At 38.8% G+C, this 26,079-nt stretch overlaps 1 protein-coding gene across 3 annotated transcripts in view; it reads left to right on the top strand.

Annotated features, from left to right (window-relative positions):
• Positions 1-25,674, top strand: part of FZD3 (frizzled class receptor 3) — an 86,477-nt gene extending 60,803 nt beyond the window's left edge. The window contains exons 5-8 of one of the 3 annotated variants that reach the window (XM_023755938.1): positions 6,134-6,282; positions 15,398-15,631; positions 16,512-16,548; positions 24,047-24,094. In XM_023755938.1, the coding sequence (XP_023611706.1) occupies positions 6,134-6,282; positions 15,398-15,631; positions 16,512-16,542 (414 nt within the window). In that variant the 3' untranslated portion in view covers positions 16,543-16,548; positions 24,047-24,094. Of the gene's footprint in view, positions 1-6,133; positions 6,283-15,397; positions 15,632-16,511; positions 16,549-24,046 lie in introns of all 3 variants that reach the window. The other 2 variants (XM_006081931.2, XM_014456992.2) reach the window with 2 other exon arrangements.
• The last annotated feature ends 405 nt before the right edge of the window (positions 25,675-26,079 follow it).

The following is a 26,079-nucleotide window of genomic DNA, read 5'->3' as shown; positions in this document are numbered from 1 at the left end:
ATTCTCTACCCTGAGAGTAAAGCTTTCATCTTGAACTTCATGGTTTCTTTTTGTTTATTTTTTTTTTACATTTGAATTTTTTATCTGATAGGAATTCATCTTAGTATGAAATATGGTATGTGATCAGTAGGTTTATATTTTTTCCCAGGTTTTTACTGTTTTGGTAATATGAATTGGAAGAAGAAATATTAATGCCACTGGGGAGAAAGCTGACCAAAGAAGTCTGAAATATATAGTAAATGCCCCCCCCCCTTTTTTGTTAATTTTAGATGCTAAACTTCTAAGTATCATGATTTAAAAAGAAATTTTATGCTCTTATTTCTAGAACTAGAGGCCCGGTGCATGAAATTCATGCATGGGGGTGGGGAGGGTGTCCCTCAGCCCGGCCTGCACTCTCTCGCAATCCAGGACCCCTGTAGGATCAGGCCTAAACTGGCAGTCGGACATTCCTCTGGCAATCCAGGACCGCTGGCTCCTAACCGCTCGCTTGTCTGCCTGCCTGATCGCCCCTAACCACCTCTGCCTGCCTGCCTGATCACCCCTAACCACTCTGCCTGCCTACCTGATGCCCCTAACTGCTCGCCTGCCTGCCTGCCTGCCTGATTGCCCCTAACTGCCTCTGCCTCGGCCCCCACACCCAGGACCCAGGCTTCCCTACCTCTGGCCAGCCGCAGCACCCCGGGACCCGGGCGGCTTTCACCTTGGGTCCGGCCGCAAGGCACCGGGACCCAGCTTTGTCAGGAAGGACGTCCTGAAGATGTCTGGTCTGTCTGGTCTAATTAGCATATTACCCTTTTATTAGTATAGATGAGGGGAGGATAACATTTTTGCTTTCTTATGTGACTCTGAAAATGTGCAGTATGAAGTGCCTCAAAAAAATTTTTTTACCTTGGAAAGGGGAAAATTTTTTTTCTAGATGCCTATCTAGAATTTATTTATTGAATAATTAATTCATCTTTTTTTTAATAGTTTGAAATGTCACATAAAATACTAAAACTTCTATGGCCCAGAATTACACAGTTTTATTATAGCTTATTGATATATTTCTCTCCTCTTTCAGCATTTTTCTGTAGAAATGTTTGTTTTTCTATATGAACTTTAGAATTATCTTGTTTAATTCCCAGTTGACTCTGTTGGCATTTTTATTGGAATTGTGTTAAATTTAATGACTAAATCAAGGAGAATTTGCATTTTTTAATGTTGATTCTAGTTATCCACAAACATGTTTTATAAGCATTTTAAAGCTTCTTCTAATACATCACTCATTATTCTTATTAAATTTATTCCTTGATGTTTTGTCCCTTTTGTTGTTAACATGGAAGTATTAGTTTGCTAGGGCTGCCAAAACAAGATACACAAACTGGGTTGCTTAAACACAGTTATGGAGGTTGGAACTCCAAGTTCAAGGTGCCAGCACAAGATCAAGGTGCTAGCACAGTTGATTTCTCTGAGGCCTCTCTTCTTGGCTTGTGTATGGCTGCTGACCCTTTTACGCTTTCTTCACATGTGTTTTTTTTTTCTGTGTGCGTTCATCCCTGTGTCTATGTGTCCAAATTTCCCCTTCTTGTAAGGACATCAGTCCGATTGGTTTAAGGCCCACCTATAAAATTTCATTTAATCCTAATTACCTTTTAATTTATTTTTTATTGATTTCAGAGAATAAAGGAGTGGGGAGAGAGAGATAGAAACATCAATGATGAGAGAGAATCATTGATCGGCTGCTTCCTGCACACCCCTCACTGGAGATTGAGCCTGCAACCTGGGCATGGGCCCTGCCAGGAATCAAATCATGACCTCTTGGTTTCATAGGTCGATGCTCAACCACTGAGCAACACCAGCTGGGCCTAATTACCACTTTAAAGACTCTGTCTCCAAACAAATCACATTCTGAGGTACTGGGAGTTATGGCTTCAACATATGAATTTTAGGGGGACACAGTTCATTCCATAACAATGGCAAATAAAGAATTTTCTTTCTTTTACCTAGTAACTGTTAATTTGTATATCTGAAAGTGATTTCAGTATTTTATTTTGCACCTAGTCATATTGCTTCTGATTTATAATAGTTTTTACTTTATTCACTTAAAATTAGGTTATCTGTGCCCAGCCGACGTGGCTCAGTGGTTGAGCGTCGACCTCGACCTATGAACCAGGAGGTCACAGTTTGATTCCCAGTCAGGGCACATGCCCAGGTTGTGGACTTGACCCCCAGTGTGAGGCATGCAGGAGGCAGCCAATCAATGATTCTCTCGCATCATTTATGTTTCTATCGCTCCCTCCCTCTCCTTTCCTCTCTGAAATTAACAAAAATACATTTTTAAAAATTACATTATTTGTAAATAATCATTTTCTCATCCTTTATAGTTTTTATACCTTTTTTTTGTCTAATTGCAGTCAGAACTATTGATACAAGGTTAATTAAGAGTAGTAAGAGTAGCCGAAACCGGTTTGGCTCAGTGGATAGAGTGTCGGCCTGCGGACTGAAAGGTCCCAGGTTCGATTCCGGTCAAGGGCATGTACCTGGGTTGCGGGCACATCCCCAGTGGGAGATGTGCAGGAGGCAGCTGGTCGATGTTTCTGTCTCATCGATGTTTCTAACTCTCTATCTCTCTCCTTTCCTCTCTGTAAAAAAATCAATAAAATATAAAAAAAAAAAAAAAGAGTAGTAAGAGTAGATCCTCTTGTATTCCTGACTTTAATGAGACTAGTAACTTCTGGTGTTGCCATTAAACATGGTACTGGCTTTTGGAATAACATAGATTTATTTTGTCACTGTAAGGGCATATCTTCTATTTTTATTTTATTACAATGTTTAATAAATGGATATTTATTATAATTTAAAAAACAATTATGGATAATTTTATCAAATTCCTTTTTGGCATACATAGAAATGATTGTATATGTTTTCTCTTTGATCCAATAATGTAGCGAATGTATGAATCAGTTTCCTAATATTGAACCATCCTTGCTTTTCTATATTTGGTTATGACATATTCTTTTTAAATTTATTTATTGATTTGAGAGAGAAGAAGGGGGAGAGAGAGAAAGAAAGAGAAACACTGATTCATTTTACACTTATTTATGCATTCATTGCTTGATGCCTTGACTCCTGGATTGAACCCGCAACCCTGGTGTATTGGGGCAACACTATAACCAACTGAGCTACCTGGCCAAGGCTATGACATTTTCTTTGAATTTTCTGTTTGCATAAACATCTATAGATTTATTGTTTTATCAAATCTATTGAGTTAGGCACAATTTTATTCTTGCTTCAGGGGTCAGTTTTTTGTTTTTGTTTTTTACTCTCACCTCAGGATATATTTTCTATTGATTTTTTTTAGAGAGAGTGGAGGGAAGGAAGGAGGGGGAGAGAGAGAGAGAGAGAGAGAGAGAGAGAGAGAGAGAGAGGAGAGAGAGAAACAATGTGACAGACATCAATTGGTTGCCTCCTATCTGCACCCCAACTGGGGCTGGAGATCGAGCCTGCAACTGAGGTATGTGCCCTTGACCAGGAATCGAACCCAAAACCCTTCATTACATGGGCTAGCGCTCTAACCCTGAGCCAAATTGGCCAGGGCTATGGTTAGTTTTGTTTATATTATCTTATTATTTGTTTTCATTCATTTCTAAGTTTATTCGCATGCAATTGAGCAAAGTAATCTCTTAATATTATTTTAGTTTTGTCTTTTGTAGCTGTTTACTTACCATTTCTGCGTGTGTATATGCACATGAATTCTTTTCTTTCCTTTGTTGTTGTTTTTTAAATATATTTTTATTGATTTTAGAGAGAAAGGGAGAGATAGAAATATCAATGACAAGAGATAATCATTGATGGGCTGCCTCTTGGATGCCCCCTGCTGGGGATTGAGCCCACAACCCGTGCATGTGCCCTGACCTCCTGGATCATAGGTTGACACTCAACCACTGAGCTTCCCTATGTTGTTTTGATTGGGCTGCAGTGGTTTTCAACCTTCCTAATGCCGTGACCCTTTAATACAGTTCCTCATGTTGTGGTGACCCCCAATTTCATTGTTATAAATTGAACATAATTAAAGCATAGTGATTAATCACAAAAACAATATGTAATTATATGTGTTTTTTCTGATGGTCTTAGGCGACCCCTGTGAAAGGGTCGTTTGACCCCCAAAGGGGTCGCGACCCACAGGTTGAGAACCGCTGGGCTAGAGGATGGTTATTTATTATGTTTTTCAAATAACCAGCTTTGGGGTTTATTAATTGATTTTGTCTTCTAATTTATTTATGTTATCTTTATTAATTCATTTGATTTCTTTTTAGGTTTACTTTATTGATAGATAATACAATTAATATTCCTAGTTAGTCATTAGTCTATTAATTTGATTTATAGTTTCTTGTTCTACAGAAGTTTTAAGTTTTTAGTAATCAAAACTATCAGCCTTTTTCTTTTATAACTTCTTTGTTTCATATTATTCTTCTAAAAAGGCTTCACACCCTCCATTATAAAAATGCTTTACGATTTTCATAGATTTATGATTTTTTTTAACTTTCTATAATTTATTTTTCCTTACTATTTGGGGTGGTGTTTAAATTATTTTGTTTCCAGGTAGATTGCCAACCATTCCTACATCACTTATTAAACAATCTGTCTTTTCCTCATTTATTTGAAATACTTATATACCTAACTTTTTATATCTTGTGAAAAATCCTATTGATCTTTTCAGATTATAGGATTATTTTGGGGAATAATTAAATTGACATCTTTAAAACATTGAGTCTTTACATGTAGAAATATGGAATATTTCTCTGTTTACTTCAGTTTTTCTGTGTCCTTCAGTGTTTTATCATTTTCTTATTAGGTTTATTCCTAGGTGTCTTATAGTTTTTGTTAAGATTATAAATTAAATGGTTTTCATTATTTTTCTTATCTGGTTATTGATATATTTTGATTTTTCTATATTAATCTTGTCCAACTTAAGTTACTGAACCCTTTGACTGTTTCTATTTGTTTTTTTAGTTGATTCTCTTGGATAGTCTTGTTGTCTCTTTGTTCCCAGTACTTACACTGTGTTTTTAAGTTTTGCTTCTGGCAGGGTATCTCATTGACTCGACTTGGTCTTCCGGAGTGGTTGCTCTATTCTTCTTAGTTCCAGAGGACAGAACTAGAACAGATAGGCAGAAAGCTAGAGCTATTTGAACATGGAAGAAAAGCTGATGTGACAGTAGTAATGTCAGATAAAATACAATGTAAAGTGAAGACTACTCATAAAGCAACATAAGCAGCTAGAGCATTATTGAATTTAGGTATCACCTCACATAGGCTTGAAAATAAAAACTGACAAGATTAGAAAGAAAACTGATGAGTTCACAGTTATGTGAGGGATTTTAGCATACCTGTATTAAAATGGGTAGGTAAACAGAAAATTAGTCAAGAATATAGGGAAAATTTGAACAGCACAACTGATGAAGTTGATCTAATACATTTAGAAAATTTTGTACCCAGCAAATAGAGAATATGTGTTATTTTTTACCACACAAGGAATACTTAGAAAACTGTATGCTAAATCATAAAAGAAATCTCCAAAAATTAAGGTAACCAGAATCTATAGACCAGATTCTCTTACCACAGTAATTAAACTTGAAACCAGCAATAAAAATAAATTTTTGAAAATCTAATCTGATTAGAAACTAGAAAATACACTTACAAGTAACTCATAGTTTAAAGAGGAAGCTTGAAAAGAGCCAGCAGAGTAAAGAATGAAGTAGGTAGATGGAAGACCATATTAAAGATTATAATTTTTTTATATCATGATGGCAAATGATAAGACTAGTAAAATTGGCAGTATAGGTATTACTTGAACCTCTATTCCTATTCAGGGTTTATTTGGACATTAATACTATTTTTCTTTAGAAGACGGCCAATGTGAGCTAATAAAAATATAGGACTCAAAATATATATTACAAATTTATACATTTATTGTCAAATTTTTGGGAGTATATTTTTCCATATAACCAGAAAATTAACTATAAAACTATTTAAGTGAAAACATCAAAATGTAGAATTACTTTATTGTTGTTTATTTTAAAGATTTTTATTATGGCCTTTAATAAATAATTCTTTTTATATATTTAAGATATTTTTCTTTCTCTTCTTGTAGGTCACTCAAATGAGTCGTCCAGACCTGATTCTCTTTCTGATGAAATACCTGATGGCTCTCATAGTTGGTATTCCCTCCATATTTTGGGTTGGAAGCAAAAAGACATGCTTTGAATGGGCCAGTTTTTTTCATGGTCGTAGGAAAAAAGAGTAAGTTGAAGTAAATTATCACAATGTTCACAGACTTCACATTCACGTCAATGTTTTTGTGTTGCTTACATTAAAATAATTTGGATTATAACTTCAGCTGCCATCAGTTAAGACTGGCATAGTAGCATGTCTTAATTAAAAACTAAAAACTTGGTTTGGCTCAGTTGGTTGAGCATTGTCCTGTGCAACAAAAAGTCACTGGTTTGATTCCCGGTCAGGGGTTGGATTTCTGATCAAGACACATGCCCAGGTATGGGCTCTCTCCCCAGTTAGGAGTGGGGGAGGGGCATGCAGGAGGCAGCCAATTGATGTTTCTCTCTCTCTAAAATCAATAAAAAACATTTTAAAAATAATATAAAAAGCTAAAGACGTGGCCCTTGCTGGATAGCTCAGTTGAGTAGGGTGTCATCCCAGTACACCAAGGTTGCATGTTCAATCTCCAGTCAGGATACATACAAGAATCAATCAATGAATGCATAAATAAGTAGAACAATAAATTTATGTTTCTCTCTGCCTCCCTCTCAAATCAATTAAAAAAAAAAGCTAAAGACTTCTCTTCCTTACTAAGATATGAAGGAAGGTCAACCTTTATTTTTAAAAATCCAAATTATAATTTTTCTTAAAATTAAAAACAAAGTAATGCTTTTATATACATTCTTATATTATGCTCTTGATATTCCTGTGAGGGTTGGTATGTATTATAATCTTTGTGTTACAGATGAGAAAACAGACACACAGAGGTTAAGTGCCTTGGCCTAAGTCACACAGGTATTAGATTAGGCTTCCATTTCAAATTGTTCTTCCAAGTAAAACATAAATTATTTAAAGAGATAGCATGCTATTCCATTCTGATATAGTACACATTAAAGCCAATATAGAAAAATATTATTTCATTAGATAACATGAAATATGTTTAAGAAAGTATTTTAATTCAATTCATAGTTGGCCACACTGCATATTAGAATATTATGGTAATGGTAAGACTTGCTGAAGCAGTCTTTTGAGGGCACATTTAAAGAATCTTTAATTTTTAATTTTTTTGAACCCTTAGTTCATAAAATAAAACAAGGTTCTTCAATATTCACAAAGGAACAAATTATTTTAAACTTTTTACTCAGAATCTTATATGAACATCATATCTGAATTCTAAATTAGTAGAATAACTTATGGATAGGGTCCATGGAAAGTGGGTTTTGAGAGATATTCTTAAGATTGTATTTAAAATGTTGTGCCTTGTATGGGTTAATGTACTTTCTTTTTTTTTTAATTAAATCTTTACTGTTCAGATTATTACAGTTGTTCCTCTTTTTCCCCCCCATAGCTCCCCTCCACCCGGTTCCCACCCCACCCTCTGCCCTTACCCCCCCCCCAACTGTCCTCAGCCATAGGTGTACGATTTTTGTCCAGCAACCCCCACACCCCTTCCTCGCCCCCCGAGAATAGTCAGTCGACTCCCTTTCTATGCCCCTGATTCTATTATATTCACCAGTTTATTCTGTTCATCATATATTTTATTCACTTGATTTTTAGATTCACTTGTTGATAGATGTGTATTTGTTGTTCATAATTTGTACCTTTACCTTTTTCTTCTTCTTCCTCTTCTTAAAGAATACCTTTCAGCATTTCATATAATGCTGGTTTGGTGGTGATGAACTCCTTTAGCTTTTTCTTGTCTGTGAAGCTCTTTATCTGACCTTCAATTCTGAATGATAGCTTTGCTGGGTAAAGTAATCGTGGTTGTAGGTTCTTGCTATTCATCACTTTGAATATTTCTTGCCACTCCCTTCTGGCCTGCATAGTTTCTGTTGAGAAATCAGCTGACAGTCGTATGGGTACTCCCTTGTAGGTAAACTGACTGTTTTTCCCTTGTTGCTTTTAAGATTCTCTCTTTGTCTTTTGCTCTTGGCATTTTAATTATGATGTGTCTTGGTGTGGTCCTCTTTGGATTCCTTTTGTTTGGGGTTCTCTGCGCTTCCTGGACATGTAAGTCTATTTCTTTCACCAGGTAGGGGAAGTTTTCTGTCATTATTTCTTCAAATAGGTTTTCAATATCTTGCTCTCTCTCTTCTTCTGGCACCCCCATAATTCGGATGTTGGTACGCTTGAAGTTGTCCCAGAGGCTCCTTACACTATCTTCATATTTTTGGATTCTTTTTTCTTTTTGTTTTTCTGGTTGGGTGTTTTTTGCTTCTTTGTATTTCAAATCTTTGACTTGATTCTTGCGATCCTCTAGTCTGCTGTTGGAACTCTGTATAATATTCTTTGTTTCAGTCAGTGTATGCTTAATTTCTAGTTGGTCCTTTTTCATATCCTCGAGGGTCTCACTTGCTTTCTTGAGGGTCTCACTAAATTTATTGGCGGTTTCTAGAAAATTCTTGAAAAACCTTATAAGTGTGGTTTTGAACTCTATATCCAGTAGTTTGCTTTCCTCCATTTCTGTCATTTGTGACCTGTTTGTCTCCACATTTTGGCTGCTTCCCTGTGTTGGTAGAATGGCTTTGTGTGCTAGGTGTCCTGTAGGGCCCAGTAGCTCAGCCTCCCCAATTACCTGAGATGGACACTCTTGGTACACCCCCTTGTGGGCTTTGTGCACAGTCTTGTTGTAGTTATGCCTTGGTTGTTTTAGGTGTCACTGGGAGGAATTGACCTCCAGGCCAATTGGCTGTGAGAATCAGCTGTAGTTATGGTGGGAGAACTTCTGTGCTGAAGACACCCTTCTGGGGCAAGACTTGCTTCAGTGGGGCTTTGGTGCTCACTGAGTCTGCCCCCTGAGTGTGTCCCTTATGGATCTGAGGAATTGTAATCTGGATGGTCCCACTCTGACCACTGGGTACACTGGCTCTTGGATCTCTAAGGAGGTGCTAATTTAGCCTCTGCCTGAGGCTACCCAGCAGGAGCTATGGAGAGATCTGCAGATTCCTCTTCTTTGTTTGGAGTTTGGAGGTGCCCAGATGAGGCCCAGCTGTGAAGCAATGCAAGCTGCTGTGGGGCCTTGGGCCTTCTTTTGGATGTTTTGGGTTTCTCTGACCCAGCTGCAGTTAGTTAGGTATTTTTAGATTGTAAAGGGCCAGGGCATTCATATGCAAAAGCCTCTGCACACAGCTTGGGTGGGGCGGGGTCTCTGGGAATCAACCAAGCGGAGCAAACAGCTATGGCTGATCCTCAGCCCTGCCCGAAGAGGCCCAAGGTCTCACTGTTCCGCGGTAATCGCTGCAAGCATCTCTGAGAGAAAGCCACCCTCGAGTTCTTCCCGATGCCAGACAGTCCAGTTTCTCCCCGTATGAGTCTGGGTCCCCAGAGACTCGCCCGGAACTGGCGTTCAGAGTAGTCGGGAGCTTGTGTCTCCCTCCCGATTGAAAAAGACAGCCATGTCCTCAGTTGCCAGCCCTTTCCACATGCGCCTCCGTACCTCTGCACTTTACTTCCACACCTCTGAGTCTCAGTGTACTTTTCTCTTTCCTTCTAGTTGTAGAATTTCCACTCAGCCAGCCTTCCTGTGGTTCTGGATGATGTCTGTTTTGTCTTTTAGTTGTATTTTTGAAGTGGTTGTGCGAGGCAGCAATTTCCGGTGTTTACCTATGCCCTCATCTTGGTTTTCTCGAGGGTTAATGTACTTTCACTATGCAACTTTTAAAGTGCCTCAATAACAAAAATCTGTATTTTCTAAAATATTAGTGATTAGTAGTTTCTCTTAAACAGTTTAAATTGAAATAAAATAATCACATTTAAAATATATATATTTCTTACATTCTGAGACTGCTACTAGTGATATCAGATCATGTATTTCTCCTTTAAATACAGTTTCATAGGGCAGAGAGGGAAAGAAGGGGAAAGATGCATTCAACAGCAACCACAAAAATATATTTTCTAGGCATTAATTCATTCTTTAAGAAGTCTTTATTGAATGCTTACTGTGTGCCATGAACTATTTTGCAATGCCAGGGATTCAATAGCAAACAAAGCAGGACAAGTTCCTGCTTTCATGGAGTCTTCTTTGTAGGATTTACTGTGATTTATCTGTGTATTTGTGAACATTTTAAATATATTTTAATCACTACAACATAAAGCTGAGGAAGGGACTTGAATTAAACATTCCTGGTCACCTCTGGATCATCCTATATAATAAAAGGGTAATATGCAAATTATCCCCTGACCGGGAGTTCGACTGGAGTTCAACCAGGGGGCGGGGCCGGCTGGCCAACCTCCCCTGTCCCCTCCCCCTGGCTGGCCTGGCCCAATTGGCCTCTATCGGGGCAAGCCGGCTAGACCCCACCCATGCACAAATTCATGCACCAGGCCTCTAGTAGACAAATAATTCTGTATGGGGTTGTATTGGAAATTCCACATAGAGCTACCCAACCTACCCTTATGAGGAATCATTCTAGTTATTGGGAGATCCTGGTTGGGCCAGAATCTTTTTCACACTGATAAAAGTTCCCCAGGATCCTTTTACTTGGTTTTCTGCAACCATGGATACCTCCTCAGCAAAGTCATTGTGGTCCTCCAAGCTAGGACGGTGCTATTTTTGACTTACTCTTTCTTCTATTTAGTTTTTGACACATTGTTTTCAGGATTTTTTTTTTTTAATATATTTTATTGATTTTTTACAGAGAGGAAGGGAGAGGGATAGAGAGTTAGAAACATCGATGAGAGAGGAACATCGATCAGCTGCCTCCTGCACACCCCCTACTGGGGATGTGCCCGCAACCAAGGTACATGCCCTTGACTGGAATCGAACCTGGGACCCTTCAGTCCGCAGACCGACGCTCTATCCACTGAGCCAAACCGGTCAGGGCTTCAGGATTATTTAAACATTGTTTTATCATTACTTGATGATTGGTTTCTAAGCCACTTAAACTTAAGTTTGATCCCTGACTACTGGTTTTGTTGTGGAAAGTCCATTGATCCCTTCAAACCTCAGTTTTTCATCTATAAAATGGGGACCACAATATTTATTCTTAATAGATACCTAATATCCTCTTAGAAATATTCTCTCAGGACATTCGTCTCCATAACAAAAACATTATTAAGAAGAATAGCCCTGGCCCAAACAGTGTGGCTCAGTGGTTGAGGATCAACCTTTGAACCAGGAGGTCACAGTTCGATTCCCAGTCAGGGCACATCCCCAGGGGTGTGCAGGAGGCAGCCAGTCAGTGATTCTCTCTCATCATTGATGTTTCTGTCTCTATCTCCCTCTCCCTTCCTCTCTGAAATCAATAAAAATATATTGAGAAAAAAAAAGGGTAGTCCTGGCCATTGTGGCTCAGTTGGTTGGGTGGTATTGTCCTGTGCACCAAAAGGTTGCTGCAGCTTCGATTCCTGGTCAAGGTACATGCCCTGGTTTCATGTCACGATCCCTGGGGCAGGGGCATATAGGAGGAAGCTGATTGATGTTTTGCTCTCACATTGATGTTTCTCTCTCCCTTTCTTTCTCTCTAAAAATCAATTTTAAATAAAATGATTTTTTAAAGGATCAAAGAAGAATATATTTAAAATACCTGGCACAATGCAGGTACTTAACAAATGTCAGTTTTCGTTTAGCCCTTCTACCCAAGTTCTAAAAACAACAACAATGCTTTTGTAATTTGAAAAGAGAATAATGCACTTTCTCACTGTATGATCCAATCTGTACATTTTTGAGGTTGTTGTTTTTTTAATGAAATTTTTTTATCTAATTTTAACTTTAATCCTGACTCTCAAGTCACTGATTTACATAAACTGAGACACGGATCTTTGCAACAATTTAATTGGCTCTTTTATTAATTTAATTACTCCTTTTTTCATCATCATAAACATTTGCTTTTAACACTTTCATAGCAGTTAAAAACTTTTGCTCTTGACAATAATTTATCTCCTTAATTTTTTTCCTTAAGCCTTTAATATGTCTGAGACTTAATTATATGTTTGCTTAAAGTAATTTTTCATGTTTTTGTTCTAATTATGACCACTCACGTTTATTCCAGCATTAGACAACTGCTTTTACCAGAAAATTAAGTTGTAGCCTTAAAACAACTGCTCTTATAAGTTAAAAAATGTATCTGAGGCCTCCATTACTTCCATAAACAATGCAATTAAACAATTCCTCTATTTTATAGTAATATCTTTGTAATAATTTAGTGCCCTTGCAAATCATAAAATTCTTTTTTTTATTTAAATATATTTTTTTATTGATTAAGACACCACACATGTGTCCCTATACCCACGCCACCCCCAACCCCTCCCCTCATGCCCCCACCCCCCCGCTGTCCATGTCCATTGGCTAGACCTACATGCTTGCATGTAAGTCCTTTGGTTGATCTTTTCCCCTTACCCCCACCCTCCCCTACCTTCCCTCCAAGGCCCGACAGTCCAATCAATGCCTCTCCGTCTCTGGATCAGTCCTTGTTCATCAGTTTATGATGTTCACCACATTCCACAAATGAGTGAGATCATGTGGTATCTATCCTTCTCCGACTAGCTTATTTCACCTAGCATAATGCTCTCTAGTTCCATCCATGGTGTGGCAAATGGTAAGAGTTCCTTTTTCTTCTTCCTCTTCTTAAAGAATACCTTTCAGCATTTCATATAATGCTGGTTTGGTGGTGATGAACTCCTTTAGCTTTTTCTTGTCTGTGAAGCTCTTTATCTGACCTTCAATTCTGAATGATAGCTTTGCTGGATAAAGTAATCTTGGTTGTAGGTTCTTGCTATTCATCACTTTGAATATTTCTTGCCACTCTCTTCTGGCCTGCATGGTTTCTGTTGAGAAATCAGCTGACAGTCGTATGGGTACTCCCTTGTAGGTAACTGACTTTTTTTCTCTTGCTGCTTTTAAGATTCTCTCTTTGTCTTTTGCTCTTGGCATTTTAATTATGATGTGTCTTGGTGTGGTCCTCTTTGGATTCCTTTTGTTTGGGGTTCTATGCGCTTCTTGGACTTGGAAGTCTATTTCTTTCACCAGGTAGGGGAAGTTTTCTGTCATTATTTCTTCAAATAGGTTTTCAATATCTTGCCCTCTCTCTTCTTCTGGTACCCCTATAATTCTGATGTTGGTACGCTTGAAGTTGTCCCAAAGGCTCCTTACACTATCTTGGTATTTTTGGATTCTTTTTTCATTTTGCTTTTCCGGTTGGGTGTTTTTTGCTTCTTCATATTTCAAATCTTTGACTTGATTTTTGCGATCCTCTGGTCTGCTGTTGGGAGTCTGTATAATATTCTTTATTTCAGTCAGTGTATGCTTAATTTCTAGTTGGTCCTTTATCACAACTTCGAGGGTCTCATTAGATTTCTTGAGGATCTCACTACATTTATCGGCGGTTTCCATAAAATTCTTGAAAAATCTTAGAACCGTGGTTTTGAACTCTATATCCAGTAGTTTGCTGTCCTCCATTTCTGTCATTTGTGACCTGTTTCTTTGTCTTCGCATTTTGTCTGCTTCCCTGTGTTGGTAGAGTGGTTTTCTGTGCTAGGTGTCCTACAGGGCCCAGTGGCTCAGCCTCCCCAGTTACCTGAGGTGGACACTCTTGGTGCACCCCCTTGTGGGCTTTGTGCACAGTCTTGTTGTAGTTATGCCTTGGTTGTTTTAGGTGTCACTGGGAGGAATTGACCTCCAGGCCAATTGGCAGTGAGAATCAGCTGTGACCACAGTGGGAGAACTTCTGTGCTGAAGACACCCTTCTGGGGCAAGACTTGCTCCAGTGGGGCTTTGGTGCTCACTGAGTCTGCCCCCTGAGTGTGTTCCTTATGAATCTGAGGAGTTTAATCTGGATGGTCCCACTCTGACCACTGGGTACACTGGCTCTTGGATCTAAGGAGGTGCTAATTAAGCCTCTTCCTGAGGTTACCCAGCAGGAGCTACGAAGAGATATGCAGATTCCCCTTCCTTTTTTTGGGGTTTGGGGGTGCCCAGATGAGGCCCAGCTGTGAAGCAATGCAAGCTGCTGTGGGGCCTTGGGCCTTCTCTTGGAAGTTCTGGGTCTGTCTAGCCCAGCTGCAATTTGTTAGGTAATTGTCAGTTTGCAAAGGACCCGGGCATTCATATGCAAAAGCCTTTGCAGCAACCTGGAAGGGGCGGGGTCTCGGAATCAATAGGGCGGAGCAAGCAGCTATGGCTGATTCTCAGCCCTGCCCTAAGGGGCCACACGTCTCAGTGTCCCGGTAATTGCTGCCAGCACTTCTGAGGGAAAGCCGCCCTCAAGTTCCGAGTTCTGCCTGCTGCCAGACCGTCCAGTTTCTCCCCGTATGAGCCCTGGGACCCCAGAGATTTCCCGGAACGGGAGTTCAGAGCAGTCGGGAGCTTGTGACTCCCTCCGGATTCAAAAAGACAGCCGCCGCGTCCGCCTCCGTACCTCTGCACTTCACTTTCGTAGTTCCTCTGAGTCTGTGTGCTCTTCTCTTTCCTTCTAGTTGTAGAATTTCCACTCAGCCAGCCTTCCTGTGGTTCTGGATGATGACCGTTCTGTCTTTTAGTTGTATTTTTGAAGTTGTTGTGGGAGGCAGCAATTTCCGGTGTTTTTCTATGCCGCCATCTTGGTTCCTTCAAATCATAAAATTCTTTAGCTGAAAGAGACTTTTTAGAAATGATTAATATAACTTCATTTTATAGATAAGGAAAATGAAGGAGGTAGTGACTTGCCTAAGATCACATATTTATTGATAAAGTTGAAACTAAAATTTTTATTTTCTTATTCTAGCACAGATCTCTTTTTGTCTATCACTTTAGAGAACAGATTGACACGAATTTTTTAAAAATATATTTTTATTGATTTCAGAGAGGAAGGGAGAGGGAGAGAGAGACAGAAACATCAGTGATGAGAGAGAATCATTGATTGGCTGCCTCCTGCACACCTCACACTGGGGCTCGAGCCCACAACCCAGGCATGTGCCTTGACCTGGAATTGAACCGTGACCTCCTGTTTCATAGTTCGTTGCTCAACCACTGAGCCACGCCAGTTGGGCTGATTGAGATGAATTTTTGTTATATACTCTTTCATCTGTTAACAATGTTATATCTGTTCTAAAGACATTATGTGGACAGCAATTAATTTAAAGAATAACGTCAGTGCGTCACAAAATTATTGTTTGTTAGTCTATAGGAATGTTAACTGTATCTTAAACTTAGTATTTTGTTGTCTAGGATAGTGAATGAGAGCCGACAAGTACTCCAAGAACCTGATTTTGCTCAATCCCTCCTGAGGGATCCAAATACTCCTATTATAAGGAAATCAAGAGGAACTTCCACTCAAGGAACATCCACACATGCTTCTTCAACTCAGCTGGCTATGGTGGATGATCAGAGAAGCAAAGCAGGGAGTGTCCACAGCAAAGTGAGCAGCTATCACGGCAGCCTCCACAGATCTCGTGATGGCAGGTGAGTTTTATTGCTAGCTTAGTTTATTTCATATGCTGAATTAGAGTTACACAGCTTAAGGAAGAATAGCCAATTCTGAAATAGAAGTTGAACATTTTTAATTTTTTTGAACTTTGCTAGGAACAGTTGTCCCAGATTATGGTCCAATTTAAAGCCAGTCAGAGGAGTTTAAAGCTTAGACTTGCTGCAGTAAAAAATATGGAGTCATCAAAGGGTATTGAGTAGGGAGAAGGCAGGATGAAAGTGGTTATGTTAGTAAGATTAATTTAGCAAACAGTTGTGGAATACCTACTACATCAGCTACTATTCTGGGAATACAAAGATGATATAGGCATAATCTATGTTTTTAATAAGCTCACAGTTTTAAAGAATAATAATATAGTCACTACTTATGTTGTGGTTTACAACATGGGATCTGGAATGATAAGCTTCAGTTTTCCTCATCTGTAAAATGGAAATAGTAATAATATCCTTTAGGACTGTTGTAAAAAAATTAATGAGATAATATATCCAATTGCTTAGAACAGTGCCTGTCTTAGTAAGTGCCTGATTTTAACCTCTGTTATTATTGTAAGTGAACAATTAAAGTAAAATATAAGTATGATGGTACAGTTGGCCCTTCGTATCTATGAGTGTTGCATTCAGGGATTCAACCAAATGGATATGGAAAATATTGGGGGAAAAGTGTTACTTTGTTGCTGATGTGTACAATGTAGTTTGACTTATGGTGGTTGTATCTGTCTTAAAAATGTACAGACTTTTTCTTCTTGTCATTTCCTAAACAGTACAATAAAACAACTATTTACATTGCATTTACATTGTATTAGATGTTATAAGTAATCTAGAGATGATTTAAAGCAGCGGTCGCCAACCTTTCCAGACCTCAAGGACCACCTGTTGGCGACCGCTGATTTAAAGTATGTAGGGGTGATTTAAAATATATAGGGGTGTGTGTGTGTGTAGGCTATATGCAAATATACCATCTATATAATAAAGAGCCAGGGTCATAAGGACCGAAGGCTTGACCAGACCGGAAGTCAGTGCTGGGTTGCCGTGGTGACCCAGCACTGACTGGGGCTGCTAAGGGCAGCCTGACCCAGCACTGACTGCCTAGGCCCGAGGGGGCTGTGGATCAGGCCCAGAGAAAGGCCTGCAGAGAGAGACAGGGTCTGATCCATAGGTTGATTAGAACTTGCCTCTCTTTCTCTCCCGGCCTGGCCAACAGGCGCGCCTCTATTTATCTCCAGGCCTCCACCAGGGCTGCTGATCAGCCCTGCCTTTCTGATCAGGCCCTGCTGATAGGCCCAGAGACACTGACTGGCATAGAAACTGACCAATCAGAACCAAATCTGGGTGACTGTAAGAAGCCAATGGCTGCCTCGGAGGTGGAGCTTTTGACACTGATTGGCTTAGAAACTGACCAGTCAGAACCAAATCTGGGTCAACTGTGAGGAGCCAATGGCTGCCTAGGAGGCGGAGCTTTTGATGCTGACTGGCATAGAAACTGACCAGTCAGGACCAAATTGTCCAGCAGAGGAGGGCAGTTGGGGGCGAGGTCAGGCCTGCAGGGGAGGGCATTTGGGAGCAAGATCAGGCCGGTAGAGGAGGGCAGTTGGGGGCGATCAGGCAGGTAGAGGCAGTTAGGGTGTGAGATCAGGCCAGCAGGGGAGGGCCGTTGGGGGTTAGATCATGCTGGCAGGGGAGGGCATTTGGGGGCAACCAGGCTAGCAGGGGAGGGCAGTTGGGGGCGAGCAGGCAGGCGGGCTGAGGCAGTTAGGGGTGATCAGGAAAACAGACAGAGAGGTTAGGGGCAATCAGGCAGGCAGGCAGAGGGGTTAGGGGCAATCAGGCAGGTAGGCAGGTGAGTTGTTAGAAGCCAGCAGTCCCAGATAATAAGAGGGATGTCCGACTGCCAAGGGTTCCCCGATTGGAGTGGGTGCAGGCTGGGCTGAGGGAACTCCCCCTTCGTGCACGAATTTCATGCACCAGGCCTCTAGTCCTATCTAATAATAGACAAACATGGTAATTGACCATACCTTCGCTATGCCTCCCATTGGCTAATCAGCACGATATGCAAATTAACCGCCAACCAAGATGGCAGCTAATTTGTATACTGCAGGCAGGGTGAGACAGCGCCATCCCGCCTGCCCCACTGCCATCCGGGCCTGCTATTTGCCACCTGGGGCGGTGGGACGGGACAGCGCCATCCCGCCTGCCCTGCCGCCATCCAGGCCTGCTATCTGCGACCAGGGGCAGCGGGCGTCCCATATGCGACCCGACCCGGGGCAACTGGGCAGGGCAGCAGCGATCTGCCAGCCCGCCCAGCCGTCGTCCGGGTGTCCCGTGTGTGACCCAACCCAGGGCGGTAGGGCGGGCCAACATGGCTCCTCTGTCATCACAGCTCCCTTGGGGGCCTAAGCCTTTAGTCGGACATCCCCCGAGGGCTGCCAGAAGGATGTCTGACTGCAAGCTTAGGCCTGATCCCCTGGGGAGTGGGCCTAAGTCAACAGATGGACATCCCCCAAGAGGTCCTGGACTGCAAATGGGTGCAGGCCAGGCTGAGGGACCCCCCCCCCCCGAGTGCACAAATTTTGTGCACCGGGCCTCTAGTCTATATATATAAAAGCCTAAGCAACTGGCCAACCAGCTGACTGGCTGGTAGCTATGATGCGCACTGACCACCAGGGGGCAGATGTTCAATGCAGGAGCGGAAACCACAGGCATGGAAACATGGAACAGACTAATGAATCTCAGAGGAAAGGGGGGAGGGGGAAGGGCGGGAAGAGATTAACCAAAGATCTTATATGCATACTAGAAGCGTGGTGCACGGATTCATGCACCAATGGGGTCCCTCGGCCTGGCCTGTGCCCTCTCACAATCCAGGACCCCTCAGGGGGTGTTGGAGGCCCTGTGCACGGGCACCAGTGGGGTCCCTCTGCCTGGCCTGCGGCTTCTCGCACTCCAGGACCCCTTGGGGGATGTTGGGCTGCTAGTTTTAGCCCGATCCCCACAGGCCAGGCCGAGGGACCCCACCAGCACACAAATCTGTGCACCAGGCCTCTAGTTTTATATAAAGATAAGCATCCATGGATTTTAGTATCTGTGGGGGTCCTGGAACTAATCTTGGGCGGATACCAAGGGAAGACTGTGTAGTCCAGAGGTTGTCAAACTTTTTCTATAAAGAGCCACATAGTAAATATTTTAGGCTTTGTGGGTTATTCAATTTCTATTGTGACTATTCATTTATGCTGTTGTAGCATGAAAGCAGCCATAGATAATATGTAGTCAAAATGGGAATGACTATATTCCAGCCAATTTTTACTTACAAAAATAAGAAGGGCACAGGATCAGAGAAGCTTCACAGAGAGAATGAGAGAAGGGGATGTATTTTCTTGTTAAATTTGCCAATGATTAGACACTTCGAAGGAGTTTTGCAATAATTCAGTTAAGAGATGATGAAGATTAATAGGAAAGTAGTGGCAGTGGGAAGAGAGGAAGAACTGATCTGAAAAATACTTAGAAAGAAGAAATGAAAAGATAGGAATTAATGATGGAATAATAGCAACTAGAGAGAACTATATCAAATGTTTGTGCTGTTATTGTTTTCTTAACAACTTCCAGTTTGGGAAACTGAAAGAATGAAAATTTGTAGGCCTAAAATGGAAAGCATTCTATGTTAACTTTAAAACATCTGTTTCTATAACTGTCTAGTATCTTTTCAATCTCATCCTAGCCTTTCTCTCAGTCTTCTCTGTCCTGGTGTAGGATATGATTTCTATACTTTCTTTTTAGATTAAGACTTCTCATAAGATCTTTTGCCTTCTAATGGGTCAGCTACTCTAATTTTAAAAAGCAGCAGTCTTTTTTTGACTATGTTATATTTTCTATTTTTTATCTATTTTTTTCCTTGTGTATAATAAAATTATAGCCCTGACCGGTTTGGCTCAGTGGACAGAGCATTGACCTGCGGACTGAAGTGTTCCAGATTCGATTCCGGTCAAGGGCATGTACCTTGGTTGCAGGCACATCTCCAGTAGGGGGTGTGCAGGAGGAGGCTGATCGATGTTTCTCTCTCATTGATGTTTCTAACTCTCTATCCCTCTCCCTTCCTCTCTGTAAAAAAAAAAAAAAAAATCAATAACATATATTTAAAAAATTATATACAGGGTGCTTTAGGATCCCAGAGAAGAAAACCATCAAATTATCATGGAAAGTCAGAGAAAACTTCACAAACAACATTGCACTGCTACACTGAATATGATTCAGGGGAAGCACTTGGAAATTAAAGACAGGGAAAGAATATATATGCAGAGGCAAGGAGAACAGAAGTAGTTAGGTACTGGAGTATGGCTATTGCATTGTATGTATGCGTGGGCAATTGTGGTGATAAATTCAGCTTTGTATTTGAGAACGATCACTTTGGCAGCCTAGGAGAGAAGATTTTCAGTAAGCTCAGTTGGGAAGTTTCTACAGTAATTTAGGGATCCTATTTTAAGACACTCATAAGGAGGGAGGGAATTAGAATACATTTTGTCAACACCATCCTCCATGAAATAGCTATCAGCATTATATGACATTTGATATTATTAGCCTCCTCCTTTTCAATAAGGATTGGACAGTTATTTTAGTTCAGTGCTTATGCATATGCATGTGGTAATCCATATATAGAGATATATAGAAGAAAGTTAAAGTATCATTTCTGCATTCTAGGAACATATGACCTTTTAAGGAAGATAAGATATATACATAAGAACTAATTAAGTAATAGTGCAAGTCAGCATATAATTAAAACAGTGAATGCTATAGATGATTGATGTTGTGGAACTTCAGAAAAGGGAAAGATCAGATTGGCCCATGAAAGTATCTTAGAGAAGATAAATAGAGTGAATGAATGGTAACAAAAGATAAGTTCATACTGAATAGAGAATTTCTGAAGGTAATTAAACATAGGGAATTTCAGTCTCTGTAATCTGGAGCTTAGATAAGGAAATTTATAATCATTAATATAAGGAGTTGGTAATTAAAATTGTGAGAAGCCCTTAAGTCATAATTTAAAAAAGAACAGATCAAGAACAAGACCTTGGTAAAATACTTACAGTAATAATAATATAAGAAGAATAGCCAGCATATGATTCAGAGAAAGTGCTTATACTATACACATATGAGGGAATCAATAAAAAATAGTGTCATGGAATCACCATGGCAGTTAATTGCTTTTTAAATCATTCTTTTGGCATGACCTATTTTCAATACAGTTGTCTTTCCTCAGCTTGTATATATAGTATATACACACAAGTATATTGAATAACAAATGATTTTAGAAATACTGTGAGCATTTCCCAGAAATTCAGGGCCCAGAACTATAAAGGTGGCCTACTAAGGTTGTTCTATAATGTGGTACAAGAACACTAATATTGTAAGCCTCTCTGCCATGCCCAGCACCTCAGACCACATTAAACCCAAAACTCTAAACAGGGATTATCATAATTCCAAAAGCCATTTCGTGGAGATTTTTTTAAATATATTTTTTATTGATTTCAGAGAGGAAGGGAGAAGGAGAGAGAGATAGAAACATCAGTGATGAGTGAGAATCATTGATGGGCTGCCTCCTACATGCTCCCTACTGGGGATCGAGCCCGCAACCCAGGCATTTGCCCTTGACTAGAACCAAACTTGGGACCCTTCAGTTTGCAGGCCAATACTCTTATCCACTAAGCCAAACCAGCTAGGGCCATCAGTCAGTTTTTAAGTTTACTTGTTAACATTATCTTTTGGCCATCTTTTTCTCATCATCTTACGGTTTCTTGGTTATGAAATAACACACACATAAACACACACACACACACACTTCACAATACTCTAGTCCAGACTCCTTGATGGATAATTGATCTCAGTGCTATGTAAAATAAATACACTGATGCAAATACCTTACACATGTAAATCAACTTCAAAGAATAAGTAATAGGTGATTAGATGAGAAGATGGTTAGAAAAGCAAGTGGATGAGTAGGTAGGTAAAGGTAGGTAAAAAAATTTTTCTCATTTGATTCATTTGCCATATTTATTTGAATTATAATGAGTAAGACGATAAAAGTAGGTGTCAACAAGGGAAAGTCAGGGAATGCATAATGAGATACTAGTGAAATTACAGTGAATTGAATTATTCATTGTATAGAGAATCAAAGAGAGTAAATCATCTTCAAGTTTTTTTCATTTTGACTTTGGACTACACCATATTATCTTTTCAGCAAATTAACCATCCTAATTATTTTTGCCTAAGCTTATATTAAGATTAATGTACATTTTCATAGTGTATGTTAGATGGTCACAGTGGTTTAAATGATTGTCAAAATATAAATAAACTTGGTAAGTCCCACATATACAATTGAGATTAAATACTATAATTAAATTTATTTTTCTATGTAGTTGATTTCTAATTATCCATGGGCAGGTTGTTTATATTATAGAATTTTGTGGATAGCCATATATTTCACTTCAATAAATAGACATGATAACTCAATATAGTAATTTTTCTATGAAAAATGTATTCTTTGATTCATATTCATAACTAAAAAACATAGGTTTCATTTAAGAAAATATCCAATTCGTATTTTTAAGTAGTGATTTGGTGTTTTTTAATTACTCTGATATCATTCCTAGAGCTGAAGCAGATTTTTTTTTCATTTGATTTATTTGCCATATTTATTTTAAACAATACTTATGAAGTCATGATAGGTGAAAGAGCTTCAAATTAGCTGGCAGATCAAATTTGGAAAAATCTTTCACTCAGTTTAGGGCAATAATTGTTTTGCAAAATAATAATAGAATAACAAGCTTATTCTGAAATATTTTCAATTAACACTGTAATTATTTTATCAAAATATGCAAGTCAAATTTAAAACTGGAAACAAAAGATATGCTTTCTTTTATAATTTTAAAAGGACTTTTCAATTTTTAAAATCTCTGATCTAATGGAAACATTATTTAATAAGCACACTATCAAACTAGATCTCCTCAAAATTTCATGAATCAGTCTTTAAAATCTTTAAATTTTAGCCTAGACAAATGTGGTTCAGTATTTCAGCAATAACCCATGAACCAGGTCACTATTGGATTCCTGGTCAGGGCACATGCCTGGGTTGTGGAGTTGATACCCAGTGGGGGGAGGGGGGGTAATACAAGAAGCAGCCAATTGATGATCCTCTCATCATTGATGTTTCTATCTCTCTTTTCCTCTTTCTAAAATCAGTAAAGTCATAATTTTAAAAATCTTTAAATTTTATAAATGGTTCATATTGAGTCATGAGATTTGTTATAATTATGAAAGAATGATAAATAAATGCTTTGACACCCAATAGGTCTTCAGCTGCATATTAGTTATTTTGATGACTATTTTAAAAAGAAATGGCCTGCTATATTCTTTTTATTTTTAGAAACATTACTTAAAATTTAATATGTTAAAGTTATAAATTATATTCAGTTAGTTTTCTTTGAGATTTGTTATCCTAAATTAAATACTTTTTACAAAAAGGTGTACATCTGAGTGTGAGTATTCTTATATCTGATAGGGGCTCAGTGAGTCAGGATTGGAACAAAAGAAAATTTAACAGCTCCCCATTGCTGCTTTCAAAATGAGTACAACGATGGAGGAGAAGACTGTCCACAATAAGCAGTGTAGCCGTTGGCATACTCAAAAGCTGCATCTTTGTTCAGGGTACTGAGAGAATTTGCTTTAGCAGGAATATAAGTTATAGTGTATTAGTGTGTTGTTATGTATATTTAAGTAGATGTACCTTCTATGAAATAGCATAGTATCCTCACAGCTCCGAGGAAAAATAATTAACACCATTTACAGTAGTTAATTGAATTGTTAACTGGGCTATCTGGAAAGAAGCTGTCAGCACATGCTGTCATTGTTGCTTGCCAGTTCATTCATCTTTTTTCCTTTTCCTTTTTGGTTACACTAATTTCTCCTCTAATTTCATATGCTCCCTCTTCCTAATCTTTGTAAATTTTAGTAAAATTTGAGTTACTGTACTTCTGATTATAGCCAATTTTCTACACTCCTGAGGCCAGTGCCATCTTTCCTCCATTGTTTTTCCTCCTCTTCTTGAACTCATCCCATAAACCATAACTTATTTGAATGAGAAAAATTAACCTTAATTTCTGTCCTTTTGCAAAGAATAGGACCTTAATTCTGAATCCAATGAGTATATTTTCTTCCCTTTTTTTGGTTAGCCATATGAATAATTCTACAGTGTTAATGAAATTGCTGAATATCATCAAAGGTGGTGGTTACTTTTTCACTTGTTGGTTTCCTAATTATTTCATTTAGTGCAGCATTTTCATGAAAAATTTAGTGTTATTTTTCTAGTGTGTTCTATTACTTGCTTCAAAATAAACTCTCCTGTACTAGGTATACTCCCTGCAGTTACAGAGGAATGGAAGAGAGACTACCTCATGGCAGCATGTCACGACTAACAGATCACTCCAGGCACAGCAGTTCTCATCGTCTCAATGAACAGTCACGACATAGCAGCATCCGGGATCTCAGTAATAATCCTATGACTCACATCACACATGGCACCAGCATGAACCGAGTTATTGAAGAAGATGGAACCAGTGCTTAATTTGTCCTAAGGTGGAAAATTTGTGCCGTTTATAAAGCAGATTTTATTCTTTGCCTTTAGCATGACTGACTGCTGTAACTCACTGTTATCATGCGTTCAGTCAGGTGCAGATTGTGTCCATTGGAAGAGTAAATTTTTGCTTTTTATATTGCATCAAACTTGGAATATTAAGGCGTCTTAAAATTATATTGTCACATAAATAATTCTTATTTCTAGGTAATGAAGAGAGAATTATTTGTCTGGTAAGCATTTTTATAAACCCACTATTTTATATTTAGAAAAATCCTAAATGTGTGGTGACTGCTTTGTAGTGAACTTTCATATATAATGTCAACTAGTTGTGAGACAACATTCTAGTCGTTCTGTTAATAAAACAAAATTTCAGAATTAAAGAATTTTCTATGCAAGGTTTATTTCTCGGATGAATGGTAGGATTTTGTAGTTTTATTTCCATAAGTGAAAAAGAACTGTGGTTTTAAACTGTAAGAGAATTTGATACATCAGCAAGGGTATTTTAACTGATAAAATATAAGATCAACAGAAGAATCTGATTAGAGTATTGAAGGCTCTTTCAAAATTCTATCAAAATAAATTTCATCCAGAGAGATACAGGATTAGGAATATCAGTGGCCATTTTTTCCCTATAAGTGAGCTGTTTTTATTACTTTTGTAAATATTCCTTTTACTGGCAGTGTTTTTATAACTTATCCATATGCATGTTGGAAAAAATCATTTGTAGCCTTTTCCCATGTCGTAATATTAATTCGTAGAGAACTTTATGTTCAGATCTGTTCCATGGAGACGTAATAAGATAAGCATCATACATTATAAGGTTTTTTTGTGGTAACCACAATTACAAAATGGCAAAATGTTTTCTCTGTATTCATTGTTGTATTTTTCTGCAGTGAGATGTGATCTTGCCAAAGCCACCAGATCTTGACATCCAGCCCCTCCTATCAATGAGTTGATTGTCTGTACTTGCATTGCCCAGTAGCAAATAGGCTACAGCTTTTGCCCCCTCCCTTGTATTCAGATTCTGGATCAGTCTTGTTTACAGCTGAAATATATATAACCTCGATCCAAAGTGGTGATTTATATGGGGTATCTGAAAAATCACTGTAACTAAATGAAGCATGATTAGTCTTGCTGTGAAGTATCTTGTAATCTTAAAAATATCAACTCAAAATTTTTGACATTTTGTCTTGTAACATAAATAATTTACAATAAAAACTGGTAACTGTATTAGGCATGAAATTGATCAGAAGAGAAAGAAAATTTTTGGAAAATGCTGAATGTATTGTATAGAAAAACATTTTAAACAAGCATGTCCTCAACCCCGACTAGAGGTAAGAATCATTTGGGGAACCTCTGATGCTCAAGCCTTCCTCTCATTCAGATGAGAATTGATAGGTTTTTAAATAAGTTTTCTAGGTGATTCTAATCTGTAGCCAGGCTTCAGGCTGTTTTGAACTGATTTGCTTCTGTTGATGATCTGATGGCGTCTCATTATATCACGCGAAAATGTAGGTGGACTCAATATTATACTTTTACATCATTACCTGATACAAAATTGTTTTCCACTTTATTTGTCCATTATAAAATGTGAAATGCTGACCCCACTCCCCAAAATTCTCATTCTGTAACTCAAAGATGGTAAGAATTTAAAATCTGTAGTTATAAAAATACCATTGGTGATTCTTACGCAGATAATCCAAGAATGACACCTTAGAAAATATTCTAAACTCCAGAGAGGCTTGACTTGGTCATTTGCTGGCTTTTGACCTTTAAAAAGTTAACTTCTCTGAGCTTTAGTTCCCTT

The sequence above is a fragment of the Myotis lucifugus genome, unplaced genomic scaffold (genome assembly GCF_000147115.1).
Source record: "Myotis lucifugus unplaced genomic scaffold, Myoluc2.0 scaffold_1, whole genome shotgun sequence".
Lineage (NCBI taxonomy): Eukaryota > Metazoa > Chordata > Mammalia > Chiroptera > Vespertilionidae > Myotis > Myotis lucifugus.
Note: the sequence above shows the minus strand (reverse complement) of the source record. Positions and strands in the feature narration are given on the sequence as shown.